Source organism: Vitis riparia, chromosome 15, assembly GCF_004353265.1.
Source record: "Vitis riparia cultivar Riparia Gloire de Montpellier isolate 1030 chromosome 15, EGFV_Vit.rip_1.0, whole genome shotgun sequence".
Classification (NCBI taxonomy): domain Eukaryota; kingdom Viridiplantae; phylum Streptophyta; class Magnoliopsida; order Vitales; family Vitaceae; genus Vitis; species Vitis riparia.
Genome location: NC_048445.1, coordinates 1,190,692 through 1,209,876, shown reverse-complemented (window position 1 = coordinate 1,209,876; position 19,185 = coordinate 1,190,692). Strand labels below are relative to the sequence as shown.

The following is a 19,185-nucleotide window of genomic DNA, read 5'->3' as shown; positions in this document are numbered from 1 at the left end:
TAAAGTTTGGGTGTTAGAAGAAAGAAAAGAACTTATGCTTTGTTTCAGTTTTAGGGAAAGTAAGGAACTCTATTTCTTGCTATCAAAGAAAAGAATTAGAAAAAGAAGAATATTTCCCTCTTTAAATGAAGAGAATTTGCTAACCTTTGATTGTGAAAACCATTCATCTTCCTTCTCCTTGGAGCACAAGAGTCCATTTTTATTTTTAAGCACCCAGAGGGGAAGAGCATTTGTGATTAAAAAGAAATATCAAGTAGATGGCTTCGATCTTTGTGAAGACGTTGAGCAACTTGGTTCTATAAGAAACTTCTCTTTTTTGACAACTAGAAGGCCAGGTGAAATCACTGATTCTTATCTTACTTTCTTAAACAGTTTTTTAAACTCATTTATCATTTTTTTTCTTCTTTTTTTTTTTCATGGAACTAAATGAGGCTTTGTTTGGTTCGTGGAATTGAGGAATGGGAATAGTTATATTCTCACTCAAACAATTCTCTTATTTATAAAGTTTTTTTCATTTTTAGGAATCTATCCTGGTTGAAAACTTCAACCCACAAACTCTAGGTTTTGAAAAGTCAACCAAGTAGGTGGTTTCAAAAAATATTTCAATTATGTGCTTTGTAATAAATCAAAATTTCAAGTCTACTATTTGTTTGTATTTTTGAAAAAAAATTAGTGAATTTTATAAACTATGAAATGAAATTTATCTTTACAGGAAAAGTGAAAAGTGGATCTACAACGAGGAGTATAATCAGTCTTAAAAATCAGGTCAGATCTATAATTTAATTTACTTTTAATGCTTTTTATATCTTTTTTATTATTAATTTTCTATTTAGTTGTAGAATATATTTTAAAAGGTTGAACTCTCTAAACTTTTCCATTCTCTTATTATATGAATTTGATTAATATAATTATCCAATATTAATTGTACTATGAATAAATGCATTGTTATCTTTTTGGTCATATTATATTACATTGTTGTGTTATCGCATTCTATTAATGTGATTATTGAATTCTTATTTTATTTCACCAGAGATTATTTTAGTTTTGATAATTTTTCTTATGTTTTTTTTCTTCAATTTTATTGATTGTTGTGTTGTTATTGGAAGTTCATAAAAATATGAATATTGAATAATAGTTTTAATTATTATAGCATTATTTTTCTATTTATATGAATCATAGGAAATTAAATATATATATATAAAAACAAAATATTAGTGTAGAATTTGTTTAATTTAAGGATACTTTCTAGTAACAATATCCTATTCCAACTCTTAACAATTGGAAATACAAGACTAGGAATAATTAATTATTTAGCTATACATTCCTGACCAATGGCGGAGCCAGGAATTTTTCCTAGGGGGGAAGCATTATAATAACCATAGATGAAGTTTAGAATAGTTGGGTAACCTTGTTCTTGTTTCATAAATGGTGTAATTTTAAACATAATATATCAAATTTAAAAACTTAAATATTAAAATAAATTTTAGTTTGTAAAAAAAAAAAAAAAAAAATTAAGAACATTCAAAGGAATTTTTGGAAGGAGTTAAATAAAAAATCTTATTAGTTAATTTTCAACTATTTTAATAATATTTCAAGTCAAAAGAATCTTAAAATAATTCATTTCTTTCAAATAACTAAATGTAAATTAGTTGACAATAATGACATTTTTTATTGAGTTATCAATAATTTAAAGTATTTTACAAAACTATGTTATTTTTTATAGTTAAAACTAAACACAAATTCTCTAAATGTGCATAATTAAATAAAATTTTATCAAAAATTAAATAACATATAACTTGATATAATTATATAGTTCGGTGGTAAATTAGTTTTTATTTAATAAAATTTCAAAGGTTGAAAATTTTAAAATTATCAAAATAAAAATAAAAAACAACCATACTTTAGGAAATTTATTTAAATAGATATCGAATAAAAAATTTAAAAAAAATCAAGAAAAATAAATTAGGATAGTGATTGCTTTAGAAGGAAAAAAAAAGATGAAAAAAAAAAAAATATGAATCTTAAATCTTTTTTATGAAAAGTTCTTTTTATGTTTTTAATTTTATTCCAAATTTTCCTCCATTAATCGACTAGACCGACCTTAAATTCTTGTGAAATCTATTCCTACTCCTATTTTGAGAACCAACTTTGAGTATGCTTTAACATCATTGTTTTTATTTTCTATAGTTTTGCTCACATCAGATTTCCCCTGAATTTCAGAATTCAAAAATATATTTGTTATTTTTAACTTTTCTTGGTTTTCCCTCATCATCCCAAAGCAAATCTTTGTTTAAACATGGCATCGTCCTCCTATAAAGACATGTAAAAGCTAGTGGGCAATCATCTTCCCTCCTTTACTTAATTAGTTTATTTTCTTTCTAAATTTCTTTTGAATTCATCACAATGTAGTTTTGATTAATATACTTACTCTTTCCAAAGAAGTATTTATTTTTTCAAAAATATAATAATGCATTATTTAATGTACCATATTATTTTATTTTATGAATAATTAACCAAACAAAACTCTATTTAAATAATAAAAACTCTATTTAAATAATAAATAAATAAATAACTTAAAAGGTTTTTTAAATACGGTCAGTTTAATTTTATTCAATATCAAAACTAGAGTATAAGAGTATTCCATAAATTAATTTAATGATTTAACATGATTTAATAGTTTAATTTAATTTATTAAGTATATGTAGTATATATAATAAAAGAACTTAATATTATAATTTAAAATTTAAAATAATTTAAACTAATAAATTTAAAATAAGTTAATTTAATAGTTTAAAATAAATATAAATTAATCTTAACAACTAACTTTAATATTTATAGTAAGAATTAAATAAAAAAATTTAAATAAATAATTTAAGTATAATTTAACTTAAAATAATTAAGTATTAAATTTTATCAAATTGCCACTAAGAGTCCACCTTTATTTTTATTTTTAACTTTTCTTTTCATTTTTTTTTTCCTTTTAACTTTCTCTAGTCAAAGCAAACCCTTGAAATATCCAAACTGCAATTATCTTTAATTTTTAACAATTTTTTTCTTATTCATCTAAAGTAAACTTTGCCTTTATACAAAAAATTGTGGTGAAATGACAACTCCCTTTTTTTTTAAATATTGTCTTCCTCCGTTTAATTTAACAATAATTTAGCAATAGTGAAATATTTTTATTACTTTGAAGACTTTAATCATTCTCAATCTTTCTTATTTAGTAAAAGCCTAAGATATTAAAAAATATGTAAAATTTTAAATATTTTCTTCTACTTTTTACTAAATATTTTTTACAAACATGTCAACTTTTTTTATTTTGTATTTTTCTTAATAAAAGTGGGATGAAATCATTATTTTATTGATAAAAAATGCCTTATTAATATTAATTTCATCAAAAGTTCAAGCTCACCATTACCTTTTATTTTTAAAAAGAGTAATAATCATTTAAACACATTACCATATACAGGATTTTTAACTTGGAGCAAATTTCAAGTTGATCCCTGTCTGAGGAGAGATTTTATTTTCTTCTAGGTGCACAGTGCTGCTCCCTTTGCTCGTTGAAAACACCAAAGAAGAGGAGGAAGAAGAAGTGCATCAAAAATGGCCGAGAGCAGCATCTCGTTTTTCGTAGAGAAGCTGTATGACTTGGTTTCACAACAAGCCTTGCTCTATGGGGCAGTAGAAGGGCAGGTCAGGCTGCTCCGAAACGAGCTGGAGTGGATCCGCCAGTTCCTAGAACATGCTGATGCAGAGCGTAGATACGACAAAATGTTCAAGCTGTGGGTGAATCAGATCAGGGATACAGCCTATGATGCCGAAGATGCCATTGATGAATTCATATCCAAAGTGGAACGCAAACGACAGCAGAGATTCAATAATCTCAACTTCTTACCCGCATGCGTGGTCTTGCCTGACAAGTTACGGCTTGTGAATGAGCTCAACGGGCGTATCAGTGAGATCAATATCAGACTTGAGAAGATTTTGATTAATAAACGGAGGTACGGCATGGAAGATCTGAGAGCTTATGAACCTGGGAGCTCTTCCGGTATTGCAACTACTTCTGAACGGTACTCCAATCAAATGGTGGCCAGGAAAGAGAAGAGGCTTCCCGCTGTTGAAGAAACCAACGTAGTGGGGATGAAAAATGATGTGGAAGCTGTAAAGGGAAAGCTGTTAGGGGGAGCAATGGAAAGAGTAGTGGTGGCCATCTGGGGAATGGGTGGCCTTGGCAAAACAACTCTTGCCAAGAAAGTTTCCAACGACACCGATGTTCAGCACGACTTTAGTTGCCGTGCTTGGGTTTATGTATCTCAAGAGTACAATATCCGGGAGCTTTTGCTCGGGATCGCCAATTGTGTCACGACTCTCACGGATGAACAAAAACGTAAAAATGAAAATGAATTGGGAGAAGAGGTTTATAAATGTCTCCAGGGAAAAAGGTACTTGATAGTGCTTGATGATATATGGAACACCGATGTTTGGCAGAGCTTGAGCCAATATTTGCCTGAAGAATTAAATAAGAGCAGAGTGTTGATCACTACTCGCAATCAAGGAATTGCTCTTTATGCTCATTCAGATTGCCATGAACTTCAAACTTTGGGTGAAAAAGAAAGCTGGGAGCTGTTTCTCAACAAAGTAGGGAGTGCAGGGTTGGAGGAATTCAAAGAGAAGATCGTAGAAAAATGCAAAGGTTTACCTCTTGCAATTGTGGTTCTTGGAGGACTTTTATCACTGAAAGATCTGACACGAGACTCATGGCTGAAAGTGCTTAACAGCATGGATTGGCATCTAAGTCAAGGTCCCGACTCCTGTTTGGGAATTCTTGCACTGAGCTATAACGACTTACCCTCTTACTTGAAGCCCTGCTTTCTTTACTGTGGGGTTTTTCCGGAGGACTCAGAAATCAAAGCAAGTAAGTTGATTCGCTTGTGGGTTGCTGAAGGATTTGTACAAAAAAGGGGAAAAGAAACGCTGGAAGACATTGCAGAAGACTACTTATACGAGTTGATCCAGAGAAGCATGATTCAGTTGGCTGATACGAGAGTCGATGGAAGGGTGAAGTCTTGCCGTATACACGACCTGCTTAGAGATCTAGCCATTTCAGAAGCTAAAGAAGAAAAACTTTTTGAGGAAGGTGAAAACATTGATGCGGACGTGCTTCCTACTAGTGTTCGTCGACTGATTAATATTAATCAGACCATCTCTCCGCATTTGCAAAATTCTAATCTCCGATCTTTGATCCTCAATAGATCCCCCATTGATGATGGAGGTTGGGTATTTTTACATAAATACCCTAAATTGCTTCGGGTCCTGCACCAGGATAGAGGAATGTATGGTCTCAAACTATCAGGAAAAATAGGAGAACTCATCCACCTAAAATATTTATGCTTTAGCGGAATTACGTGGAGAATAATCCTTCCACCATCAATCGGTGGGCTTGTTAATTTACAAACCCTTGATACAGGAAACGATTACATCCGCATACCCCATACAATTTGGAAATTGAAGCAAATGAGACATCTAAATTGTCGGGGAGGTAGGATCTCATCAAGGCAGTCAATGAGAGAGAGGTGGGTGGAAGGCCATTTGGGTGTCCATCAAATGACCAACCTTCAGACATTATATTTAGAGGGTGGCGATTGGTTGAAGGATAACAACTTGGGAAAACTGGCCCACCACCTAAAGCAATTGAAGCTATACCTTTATTCTCACCTAAAGTTGAAGGAGGAGTCGTTCCGATCTATAGCCCAATTAACTGGGCTTCAAAAGCTGAAGTTGCTTACTGATAATTTTATAGAAAGCGAGGGATTGTCAACATCAACACCAATTCTATTCCCAGGTCTGGAGTCTTTCTCACACCACAAGTGCCTCTACAAATTGCATCTACTGGGACCCATCCGAAAACTACCCGAGGAAACAACACTCTATCCTCCGAATCTCATGCAACTCAAACTGCATTATACTGAAATGGAGGAAGATCCAATGCCAATACTAGGGAAGCTGCCAAACTTGAGGAATCTCAGATTATTACAAGGTTCTTATGTGGGTACGGGAATGAATTGTCCTCATGGAGGGTTCCTTCGACTTGAATTCCTACAAATGCGGTTGTTGAAGAATCTAGAAGACTTGTCAGTGGAGGAAGGAGCAATGCCTAATCTGAAGACACTGAAAATTGAGTATTGTGAGCAAATGAGGAAGTTCCCAGATGGATTATTGCAGCTGAAAAAGCTCCAAAGACTAAACCTCTATGAGGTATCCCAAGAATTGATGAGTGAGGTTTTAGAGACACAAGGAGAAGATTGGAATAGGATCCGTCGTATAATCACCTCCCAGCAACCTCCCCGGTAGCCTTCTATAAGATATTAATTTGGTTTTAGATGCAATTATGGTTAATTTAGAGCTTCAAATTCTATATAATCAGGTGAAAGTCGTTTTATGTTGTATATTTCAATATGCTCGATTGATTCACCATGTGAAAATGACCAAATTACTCCTTTTATTTTATTTTATTTTTATCATTTCACCTTTAATATTTGTGTTTTCTCTTCTTTTTCTACTTTCATGTTATTATTATTATTATTAATGATATAATATTACTAATACATTAATATCAAAATTAATTTATTATTGTTATTGCATATGTCACACTATTGCTTGGTAAATATAATTTAATTGTTTTGTACTGAGTTTGCATGAAAGGTGTATTAGGCTTGTAATTAAGGTATTAACAAGACACGTTAAAAGTGATTCTATGCATCATAAAATACCAAAGACAAATTAAAGGTTTCATAGATATATATATATATATATGATTTTGACCAAAAAAAAAAAAAAAAGCCAAAAATTGGCACCCTAAAATATCAACACATTAGAATTCAATATCATCAAAATTTTCAAATAATCTATGATATGGATAATTAAATTATAAATTTTTTGCTATTTTTCAGAAAAATGGCTGATAATTTCTTTTTATTTTTTTTATTGTATTATCAATTTAACTTTTAATTTTAAAAATTTACAAAAAGAAAGTTTCAAATAATTATAACTTTATTTTAAAATTGTTATTATAATGACCACTTTAAATTTTTGTAAAATATTTTGAAAAGATAAAATTGTCATGAAATTGCTCACAACTAAAATATATAAAACAAACTAATAAAATAAAATTAAATGTTTTTAATATTTTATAAAATATAAATTTTAAATAAAAATTAATTTCATAAAAGAAATTATAAATGCAATTTTTAGTAATTTATATAATTTGAGTAAACTAATAAGAAAAAAAATGAAACAAATTTTTTAAAAAATAATTTTAAAATAAAAAAGATTTGATATCAAATTTTATTTAAAAAGTTTGAAGGATTTAATTTTTTATTTAAAATATTTTTAAAAAAAAAAATTGTTTCCATAAGATTAATAATTTCATTAGGAGGTTTTAATTGTTTTCAAATAAAGAATATAAATTACCGGAAAGAAATTGAAGATAATTTTAATAGAAAGTTTAATAAAGAATATAAAAGTTTGAAGCATAATTCTTATTCTTCCTTTCTTGAAATTTTGTGAGTTGTTGGAGGATTTTACGATTTATACAATTTGTTAGAAAGAGAAACTAGATTATCTATGATATTACCTATCATATTTGATCAATTAAGAGTTTAAGATTATGTTTGGTTATTAGAAAATACCAAAAAAGAATAATAATAATAATAATAATAATAATCCCATATGTGATTCTTAGAAAATTCGAGGAAAAATATAAATTAAAGAAAAAAATAACAAGTAAAGAAAACGAGAAATTAGATTTAAAATTAAAAATTATTTTTATATAATTTTTAAAACTCATTTCACTTTTTTTTTCTCTTTCATATAAGATTAAATTATTTAAAAAAAATACAAGTTTTTAATATATTTTAATTTTCTTTCCTATTTTTCATGATAAACCAAATACAAGAAAATCATTATCCTTAGCATTCTTTTTTTTTCCTTTATTTACTAATTTCCTAGAACCAAACATAGTATAAGGAAAATGATATTATATTTGAATGTCATAAAAAAAAGATGTGAAGAAAATACTAAGAAAAAGAGGAGGAAAAAAAGTTTAAGAAAAGTGCATTCTTCCACAATTTAATTTTTTTCCCACAATTTTTCTATGGACAGCTATATTAGTTGTTACAAAGAGCACATGATTCAAATTTGTGGCTGAATTAAGATCATTTAAATAAAAAGATGTAAAATAAGCTAATTTAAACAAAAATTATGCACTTAAATATAACATTAAATAAAAAGATTTGTCCATTAAACAATAAGAATTGGATTAAACTAAAAAGAAACCGGAGAATGCAAGAAATAGATATAGTATAAGAATTGATTGACTCTGCTTTCTATAGTTGGATAAAAGTAGGAGATCGATGGAGCATGAGACTTTAATCAAGTGTGGGGAGGAGGATCAAGGGGAGTCATCACTGGGTGGCACTTCTAAGCTTGGAAGTGGTGTAAACTATACAAGGCTTTGGTTTACCTATCAAACAGTATGAGTAGCAGCAACAAGCAATAACAGATGCAGAAAGAAAAATCAGAACACACAAGCAATATACCATCTTTCTCTACTCATCATATTCAATGCATCAATGAATACTTCTAAAAAAATATCAACACATTTTCATGTTACGTTACACAATATTATGCCACAACAAAGGCTTCCAGTTCTAGGACAGGAGACATAATTTTGGTTCAGAATTTCCTTGGAGACCTAGATTCATGGTACAAATTGAAGTAGTCAATCATGCAATACACTATGGGGGTCTTCTTTGAGTGAACCAAATAACAAAATTAATGCAAATGTGAAACTAAACTAGGTTAGCTAGTCCTTCTCCTTTTGAAGGCAAGATGCATAATTCCATTGTACAAATCAAGTTTGTCAACCATTGACATACATTCATTCAATCTTTTCAAGAGGGCTGGAATGGTAGAGATGTTACTCGAAATCTTTTGTTTGAGCAACTGTATTTTCTCTGAAGTCTCATGATCTCCTTGAGCTAGCAAAACCCTGCTCTGTCCTGCATTTGCAAAGCACAAAAAGGATCAATCCTTCACCTACAAGTGAAATAAATAATAAACCCAGAATAACTAAGAGCTGAGAGAAGCCTTGAGTGTGAACTTCACAAGGTTTTTTGTTTAATCAGCTTAAACATTAAAGAAGAAAAGAAATACCATACAGATAAAGAGCTGTTCAACAGTATTTTGAGAGTATTTCTCTTGCTTCATGAAAAGGAAAAGGCTAAAAGATCATGCTTGGTAATGCTGTGTCAAGTTAAATTGTTGGGAGCAAAAAAATCACATGTGAGGGAAGAAAACAAGCATTCATTTTTCCCTGCTAGGTGGGAAAAACTTTTCAGTCACAGCAAAGTGATTGCTCCCGCCTAATTAAATGTTGCCAAATAAACAAGCCCTAATGGATCAAAATCACAAAGTTTGCTTGCTCTTCGTTCTACCACCATAGTCCTCACCAGCACCCACTACTACCATATGATCAAACCACCAAGTTCCAACACTATCACACAAACCACCTCAACCACTAACTGCAGAAGCATTGCCACCAGCACCAACAATCATAAGCAATATCCCACAACCATAAATGTCAGATTATTCACTAAAGTTATGTTTGGTTCCTAGAAAATGTGAGGGAAAATACAAGGGAAAGAAAATAAAAAAAAGGAAAGAAAGAGTGAAGGAAAAAGAAAAAAATAAAAAAACAGATTCAAAATCAATAAATTATTTTATATGCTACTTCAAACTCATTTCACTTATTTTAACTTTGTTTTTTTATGAATAAAAAGCAATATATTAAAAGAAAAAAGACACATCAAGGACTTGTCCCAAAGTATACAAGTAGTATACAAGAAAGAGAAAAAATAAATAAATAAATAAAATAAAATTTAAAAAAATATTTAATTTTTCTATATAAAGATTAAATAATTTTAAAATGCACAAGTGTTTAATTAATTAAAAATTTTAATTATATTTTATTTTTATTTGATATTTTTCATAGTATAACCAAGAGAAAACTATTTTTCTTAACATTTTTTTCTTTCTTTAAGGTTATGTTTGGTTCCCAAAAAATACTAGGGAAAGAAAAAAAAATTAAGGAAAATAATTTTCTCATATTTGATTTCACTATAAAAAATATAAAAAAAAAATCAAATATAATTAAAATTAATTTAAAATTTACATATTTTTAAATTATTTAATTTTGTTATGATAAAGAGAAATAAGTAAAATGAGTATGAAGAAATGTATAAAAATAATTTATTAAATTTAAACTTATTTTTTTATTTTCCTTTGCTTTTTTTTTCCTTCTAATTTTTTCTCTATATTTTCTCCCTTCTATTTTTCCTCTCTATTTTCTTTCCTTTGCATTTTCCCTCACATTTACTGGAACCAAACATAGCCTAATAGTTTTCAGGAACCAAACATATCATAAAAGAGCACCACTACCACTCACCATCACCACCACATCCACTATTGTCCCCATTTCCTCTACCCTGCAGGCTCCACAAATGCACCCACCGGAAACTGCAATTGCCACTCCATCACCAATACATTATTGCCATGGTACAATTAATCATTAGAAATTTTTTCTTTAACATTTTTTTATTTCCACAGTACTCTCTGGAACCAAGCATAAGCTAAGTTTTTAAATTCAATATCAATAACAAAGCAATTTAAAGCTCTATTGGACAGCAAAGAAAAATTAGAAATATTATTCTGAAAATTATGTTTCTTTTTTATTTCCTGGAAGCGGAAACTCACTTTACCTAAACCAATTTGTTTTTCTCAGGACCCAAGTAACAACAAATCCAATTCCAAGACATTCCGATGGCACAACAAGAAAGTGAAATGAAATAAAATAGAGCCAAAGAAAAGAAAGATCTTTTGCTCTCCAAACCCACCTCAACTAACCCAAACGCTTGTATTAGCCTCAATTAAACGTATATTTCTGTTTTCCTGATCTCTCAAACAGTGAAAATCTCGGGTTCAAGCATTCACTTTTTATTTTTCTTTTTACCACATTTTCCCAGCAACCAAACAGGAAACGAAAAACAGAGAAAAATGAAAAAGGGGTGGGGGAACCAAAACCTCGAAACTGACCTGGGTTAGGTTCTCCGGAGGCTTCGGGTTCGGATCCGGACACGAATTCGAGAAACGGAGGTCGCTGAGAAGATAAAATCGAAGTGAATGTGGCCTTGAGCTGATCTGGGAGAGTTGTACGGTAATGGCGGACCTTCTGAGCCATTTCCTTCACATCAGCCTCCAACTCCTCTAGTTCTTCCGCGTCGGATCCTTCCATTGGGTCCCCGGAGCTCCGGAGTTGAGGATCTTTCAGAGCCCTGCGTGGATCCTACTGGTCTCTGCGAGAATGGGTGTAGTGCGGTGTTTCTAGGGTTTTGAAATTTGACAAGGGTATGGGTAATTGAGGAGCTGAACTGGGATGGCCGAGTGGGCTGGTGATTGGACGACTTACAGCAATTTAGCATCAATTTATGTTGATGCTGGAAGATTCTAAAATATTTTCTCTGATATTTTCCTTTGAAAAAAAAATTTGGGAGAATATATTCACTAATAATAATTTTCTTCCTCTTCAATTTTTCATCAATAACCAATTAAAAAAGTTTAATTCACTATTTTATTTCTTTCTTTTTTCTCTAATTTATTTTCTTCAAACCATCCCATAATTAAATATAGTGGTTTTAAATTAATATATAATAAGAAATTCAATTAAAATGAATTATAGAGTACAAGATTGTTATAGAAAAGACAAAATCTTATATGACATAAATAGTTGATTATCATTTTTATTATTTTTATCAAAATCATTGAACAAATATAATCATAATTTTTTAAGGTTTTCATTAACTCTTTAATGAAACATTAGTACTTAAATCAAGTAAAGTTTATTTGGAATTCTAATTTTGTTATATTAAATAACTAAAAAAGATTTTATTAAAAAAAATTCAATTCAATTTAGAGTTAAATGTTGTATCTTAAATTTAAAAAAAAAAAGTAAATTCAAATGAACACTCATAAATCACTTCAAATTATTGTCTAAATTTTTATAAGTGATTTTTAAAAGTTTACTAAACACTTCACAGCCACAGCCATTAATAGTATAACTACTGAAATATGAATAGAAGTGTAAATTAAATGAGTACAAGAATGCTACCATGGACTAAATGACTAAAAGCAAGTTGTAGCCCAAGTAGGATGATTTCTAAATAAAATCAGGTAATATACTATCTAGTTACATCTAATTTCTAGTATAATCTTATTATCTAACCTATAAATTAATTTCACCCAATTACACTTCATTTTCTAGATTAGCATTGTTTATATACGTTAGTTATAAGTTATAACCCCATTGATTTCATTTATTCATTTAAATTAAAATTTTGAGAGCTCCATTTATCATATTGTTAGGAGAAATAATCCTACTATTAAATTTGGATTTGACAATTTCTATAAATATTAATCAAATACAAACAAATATCAATAAAATAATATTTAAAAGAATCAGCTGGGTCAATCATTTTAATATGTATAATTTTATTTTAATATATTTTTATATATTATTTTATTTGATTTTAGTACAATGAGGAGAAAAACAAGTTTCAATAACAAAGTGCTTGCAAGGTTAAAATATAGTAAAATGTGAGAAAATCAAAACATTAATTATTATTTGTGATTGTGTAATTGTTAAGTAAACAATTTTCCTAAAAATTTAAACTGTGAAAATACAAATTGATAACATATAACAAACCATCCAAATGTTATTAGGACATGGGAGCAACCAAGCAACAGTGAGGGACCAATGCATAGCCGACTTGGGCTTGAGGAAGCGCAATATGAGGTAGGGATTGTTGGGACATCATTTGTATTTTTTGGCCCTGGTGCCTAGGCTAGAGCCTGCGCGGTGCCTAGGCTAGAGCCTGCGCGGCGCCCAGAGTGGCCTCCCCAGGATTCAAACCTGTGACCTTAAGGTCTTTGCAGTTGCCATCCTGGTACCATCTTGGCTGACCTAGGCTAGAGCCTGCGTGGCGCCCAGAGTGGCTCAGCCAAGACGGTACCAGGATGGCAACTGCAAAGACCTTAAGGTCACAGGTTCGAATCCTGGGGAGGCCACTCTGGGTGCCGCGCAGGCTCTAGCCTAGGCACCAGGGCCAAAAAATACAAATGACGTCCCAACATAAACGTCGGCCTTTTTTGCTCTGGTCTGTGAGATGCTCGGGTCTGGAGACCTCACGCCCGCACAGAGCGCAGAGTCTTTTATGGGGCCATTTGTTTATTTGGCCCTTGGGGGTGACGTCCCCAGGATTCGAACTTGGGACCTTAACCCAGGCAGTTGCCCTCCTGGTACCATCTAGGCTAGCAGCCAAGATGGTACCAGGATGGCAACCGCAAGGACCTTAAGGTCACAGGTTCGAATCCTGGGGAGGCCACTCTGGGCGCCGCGTAGGCTCTAGCCTAGGCACCAGGGCCAAATAAACAAATGATGTCCCAACAGGGATGAATTTGTTGTTTAAAGGTATCCTCATTAAGCATTTCAAAGAATCATAAATAGATGGTTGGTTAATTGTTTAAAAGATCATGTCATTCAATAAATCTATTTATTCACTTTTATTCTAAATATTTCAAGTATTTGAATTAAATAACTAGATCTAGAGCACTAAATGATAGATCGAATTTAGATTATAAGTGAGAAGCCTTCATTTCTTCATCTACCAAACCTATTCTAATGTTATAATGTGCATGTATATAGTTTAGGCCAAGAATTTTAATCACTAAAAAAGTAAAAGAAGAAAGAATATATGTGTGGACCTCGCATTTCTGTACATGCATTTTCACTTGATGGCATGACTCTTTTTTTTTTTTTTTTTTTTTGAAAAAATAATTTTTGAAAACTTTTTGGAGTTGCCACTTATTTTTATTTTATTTTTAAAGGGAAAAACAATATAAGAAAGGAAAACCATAAATGTGACTCCTAAAAGAAAAGTAAGTCTGCGAAAAATCGAGTTTAGGTCCAGGGGTCAGGTTACTTATTGAAAAAGTACGGTGATAAGGCGTAACACCTCTCTAAGCCCCTAAAAATTGGTCTCTACTAATCAATTAGGGCAAGCATGACAATTGATCGAGAAATCGTGGATACCAAATAATGATCAAATAATAAAACAAGTCATGCATGATAATGGATAAATAAATAAATATGATTGGGTACAAGACGTACCTTAGTTGCAAGTTGAGTGCTATCATGGGAGATAAGGTTAGTGCACAAATATAGAATAATCGCATGCATGTCAGAGTAGGGCAAAGTCAATCAAGTAATCAATCACATATGTCGGACCCCACCAATGCTCGGTTTATTTTAACATGAATTAACTCCATAAATTTCATTACTTGAAATTATAGAATTATTCATGCTTATTAAAAACGTGAAAATCAGAAAATTATTAAAAATCAAGGGGAAATTGTGAAAGGTGCTTGTCGGAAATAAATGGGGCAACAAATTTTATTAAAAATGGAAAATATTTAAAATCAAGAAAAAAAGAAAAGATGCATGCCTTGTGGAAAATGGTAGCAATTAATTTATTAAAATTGGATTTTTAGTGACTTAAGACTCTAAGGATGAAAGAAAAAGTTGTGGAATCAAAACAAAATTTTTGAAAATCAATTTTTGAAGGCATGTGTGAAGGTGAGGAAAGAGAGGAAGTACGTGGGCTTTGACAATGAGTATGGGAGGGTGGCCATGCAAGGAATCATTTGCACTTGTGGTCAAATATGAGGTGCCAACAATAGAGAGAGCCAAGGTGACTATTGTGGGTTCAGATGGTACATCAAATAGAGTGTGAAACATTGAAGCAAATGAATAGGCAAGACATCTATTCAACAAGATATTGGCGTGGTTCTGATAAGCCATAGTGCATGGTACCCATGGCACATAAGTTTAAAAAATCCATGCTCTTCATTAGACTCTCCTTCTTTAAGACATATGTTTCCATCCTAAGCCTTATAATGTCCTGCTTTGAAAACCTTTTCAAACTCAGCAAATTTCCTGAATCTTTCAACAAATAGAAGCCCATTCCCACTATAATGCGTCATGCTCAGTCTGAATCCGAAGTGGAGCACCATGCTTTTGATAGACATTGCTTTGAGCCAAGCCTTCATCTATTTCACTATCATAAACACAAACACTGTCGGATTCAAAAGAGCCATGTGCTCTTGGGTGGCGTTCCGAAAGATAACCGTGCATGCAAAAACTTCATGCATATGAGGCCATTCTCAGTCTCATAGCTTGTTGAAATTGTGTCACCTTAGATCGTCCTCCAGGCTTTCTAGATGTTGGGAAAGAAAAGAACTAGACGTCATTACAGCCTCAGTTGAAGGTGGCATCCAACCTTGTGCTTCCTCTTCAAGTGGTGGACTGCAAGTTCTTGGAGAGGTGTTTGTAGGGGCTTCACCCACGTGGCACGCTACTCCTGGCCCAAGTGGCACCCTTCTGTCTATGCCCAGACGATCATCATCAAATCCGGAGAACTCTATCCGGTTTATGTATACTAGCAACTGACAACATTGTGCTCCTTTAAACTGCATGATGCATTACAGATAGATAATTTGACCCACTCCTACAAACAATCATTCCCCTTTATCAGGAGTATGAATGATGGGATGTTACCTTATCTTCACAGGTGAACTGCCACACACTGCACCATACCTTTTGCAAATCGAGGTGACAAGAGAACCATCATGACATCCCCATTGGCAACCTCTATCAACCACCTAAATGGTGATGATTACCTTGCCACATATTATGCTGCCATCATGATTGAGAAATTCAAGATGCCAACTCAGCGCAGATGTGACTTTGCTCCAGACACTATTAAAACCCTCCAAAAAACAGAGCCCAGGTACGCAATATAAAGACTCTCCTAGCTGTGGTTAAAAAAACAGTTCTTCTTGAGAAGATGGGATTCTCCCTACGGGTACTCTTCTGATGAGCCATGATACATACATTTTTCTCTTCGTTAAATCATTCTTGTTTTGTCGTGTTTTGTCCGGCTAACTTTTGTAAAGAATAATTTTTCATCAATGAATGCAAGTGCAACATTTCACTATCCTTTGTGCGTACTTTACTCATTTTATTTTATTGGTAGTATTGCTTTAAATTAGATACATTCCATGGGCGGAGCAGGGGTGTTCTGTCTAGCGTTCGCAGATGGTAAGCCCCAAACTCTCCGAACTTTGAGATAATATAAGGTCCTTCCCAGTTCGCTTGAAGTTTCTCAGCTCTCTTATCAGTCGTGTTTTCAAAGACCTTTCTGAGGACTAGAGTCCCAATCTTAAAGGCATGGGGTCGAGCTTTCCGATTGTAGTAGTAGTAGTTTTTTGTTGATATCTTCCTCTCACCTTATCTGCCCAATCCAAGTGTCTTTCAAGTTCTTAAATCTCGTCCTTCTGGCCCTGTACGGTGATTCGGGCTATGGGCATGCCTATTTCTATTGGGATAACTGCATCCATTCCTAGGTGAGAGCAAAGGGAGTGTTTCCTGTTGGTCGCCCGAGTATTGTTCGGTAGGCCTATAGGACACCAGGTAGTTCCTCCACCCACTTCCCTTTGGCTTTCTCTAACCTTTTCTTCAGTGCTGAGAGCAGGGTTTTGTTCGTTGCTTTCGCTTTCTCATTGCTTTAAGGGTATTGTGGTATAGAGCATAGATTATTGATTTTTAGTTCCGAATAAAAGGTCCTGAACATGACGTTATCAAACTATGGCGTTATCAGCTATAATTGCTTGTGGAATTCCGAACCGATAGATGATATTTTTCCAAAAAAACTTGAAGACGTCTCTGTCTTTGATGTTGGCATAAGTTTTTGTCTTTACCCATTTGTTGAAGTAGTTAATGGCTACAAGCAAGAATTTCTTCTGAGCGATTGTGACAGGCAGAAGCCTAACTATGTCCATCCCTCATTACCCAAATAGCCAAGGGCTTGTAACTGGGTTGAGAACTTCAGACAGCATGCGAGGAATGGGTGCATGTCTTTGGCACCAGTCACACTGCTTGACATAGTCTTGTGAGTCCTGTTTCATGGTGGGCCAATAGTATTCTTGTGAGTGAGCACAATGCGCCAGGGTTCGTCCCCCTGTATGATTGTCATATGCACCTCATGCAGTTATGCCAATACATATTGAGCCTCCAAGTTGTTTTAACATATGAGGTATGAACCTCCAAAGGAACGCCTGTCGAGGCAATCCTCGATCAGGGTGAAGTAGGCGGCTTACACCCAAATCTTATGTGGGTGCTTGCTTTCTTCAAGCAGATTACCTACCCAAAGGTAGCTTTAGATCTTATGTGCCCACCCAACACCTGCCTAGCTGGCGTTGCACACGGCTGTGACTGCAATTGATGAAATAGTTTGGAAGTGGATGGGCAATGATATTGCTTCCTTTACGGGGAGTGTAGCAACTACTCTAGCCAAGACGTCGGCTTGTACATTCTCTATGCGGAGAATCCTCTTGATAGGCCACTTGCTCAATCTATTCAGGGTATCGCGCACCTTAGACAGGTATTAAGCCATGCACTCGTCTTTGGCTTCATACTCTCCTTAAATATGCCCAATAATTAGTTGAGAGTCACTACATATTTCGAGCTTGGATGTTGAGAGAGCAATAACAAGGTTCAGTCCGGATAAGATGGCCTCATACTCGGCTTCATTGTTGGACGTTGGGAACCCGAGTCGGATAGCCTGTTTCAGCTATTCCCCGGTTGGTGATTGTAAGAGGAGGATTACTTCGAATCCCGAGATCCAGGAGGCTCCGTCAACACGGAGAATCCACCATCCCTCTTTACTAGGTTCCGCAAGTCGAGAGGATTGCTGGGGGATCTCAGTTATGAAGTCAGCCATGACTTGTCCTTTTATGGATAACCTGTGTTGATATTTGATTCCGTACTCACTCAATTCTATGACCCATTTTAGCATTCTTCTAGACAAGTCAAGTTTATGCAAAATACTGCTGAGCGGTTGGTTTGTGAGCACGATTACTTGATAAGCCTAAAAGTAGGGGTAGAGTTTCTATGCAACATTCTCAAGGCCAAGGTTGTTTGCTCCATTTTTTAGTATCAGGTTTCCGCATTGACCATTGCTTTGTTGATGTAGTAGACAGGCCTTTGCTCCTTGTTTGTTATGCAATGAAACAAAACAGCGCTGACAGCACAGTCGGATACTACTAAGTACATGTATAACTATTCATCGGGTTGAGGGCTGCTTAGAATTTGAGGTTATGTGGGGTAGCGCTTGATTTCTTCAAAAGCAAGCTGGCAGTCCTTCGTTCATCCTGTCGTGCTAGCCCCTTTCAATGCAAGGAAGAAGGGTCTCAATTTATCCGTAAATTGGGCTATGAAGCGCCTTAATGCAGCGAGTCTACTAGTGAGGTGTTGCAACTCATTTTTGTTGCTTGAAGCGGATGTCTCCATGACAGCTTTGATTTGATCCGGATTGACCTCTATACCCATTTGAGTGACCATGAACCCCAAGAATTTGTCCGCGCTTACTCCAAATGTGCACTTGGACGGATTGAGCTTCATGTTGTATTCCCTCATCAAGTGAAAGACTTCTTATAAGTGTTGGTCATGTTCACCCCTGGTTTTGTTCTTTACTACGATGTTATCAATATATACCTCTACTGTGCGTCTGATTAGAGGTTTGAAGATCTTAGTCATCAGCCTTTGGTAAGTGGCTCCAACGTTTTTGAGTCCAAACGGCATGACTTTGTAGCAATAGAGCACGTGTGGTGTTATGAAAGCGATATTTTCTTCATCGGGTTGGTACATGGGAATCTGATAATATCCGGAAAAGGCGTCCAGGAAGGAGAACATTTCGTGTTCGACGGTGAAGTCCACTATTTGGTCTATTCAGGGCAAGGAAAAATTGTCTTTTGGGCAGGCATCATTTAAGTTAGTGTAGTCGACACAGACTCGTCATTTCCATTTCTTTTTTGGGACTACGACCACGTTTGCCAACGAATAAGGATACTCAACTTCTCTGATGAATCCAACCATCAGCAACTTGTCTATTTCAATCTGAATGATCTTTTGCCTATTCGGATGAAAGCGTTGGACCTTCTGGCGGACAGGTCTTG

The 19,185-nt window shown here is 33.6% G+C and overlaps 2 protein-coding genes across 4 annotated transcripts; one reads left to right on the top strand and one right to left on the bottom strand.

Moving 5' to 3' along the window:
• Positions 1–225: 225 nt before the first annotated feature.
• On the top strand, positions 226–6,526 carry LOC117931717 (putative disease resistance RPP13-like protein 3). Of its 2 annotated transcripts, XM_034852750.1 has the most exons (3): positions 226–335; positions 713–765; positions 3,535–6,526. In XM_034852750.1, the coding sequence occupies exon 3, from the start codon at positions 3,604–3,606 to the stop codon at positions 6,349–6,351; it is 2,748 nt and encodes a 915-aa protein (XP_034708641.1). In that variant the 5' UTR covers positions 226–335; positions 713–765; positions 3,535–3,603; the 3' UTR covers positions 6,352–6,526. The 2 variants fall into 2 exon arrangements, with proteins under 2 accessions (XP_034708641.1, XP_034708642.1); XM_034852751.1 differs by lacking the exon at positions 226–335 and having other exon boundaries at positions 699–765.
• A 2,092-nt stretch (positions 6,527–8,618) lies between these two features.
• Positions 8,619–11,521, bottom strand: LOC117931798. Of its 2 annotated transcripts, none has more exons than XM_034852867.1 (2): positions 11,152–11,518; positions 8,619–9,059 (listed from the first exon to the last, which is right to left on the bottom strand). In XM_034852867.1, the coding sequence occupies exons 1-2, from the start codon at positions 11,348–11,350 to the stop codon at positions 8,860–8,862; spliced, it is 399 nt and encodes a 132-aa protein (XP_034708758.1). In that variant the 5' UTR covers positions 11,351–11,518; the 3' UTR covers positions 8,619–8,859. The 2 variants fall into 2 exon arrangements, with proteins under 2 accessions (XP_034708758.1, XP_034708759.1); XM_034852868.1 differs by lacking the exon at positions 8,619–9,059 and adding an exon at positions 10,463–10,575 and having other exon boundaries at positions 11,152–11,521.
• Positions 11,522–19,185: the final 7,664 nt, after the last annotated feature.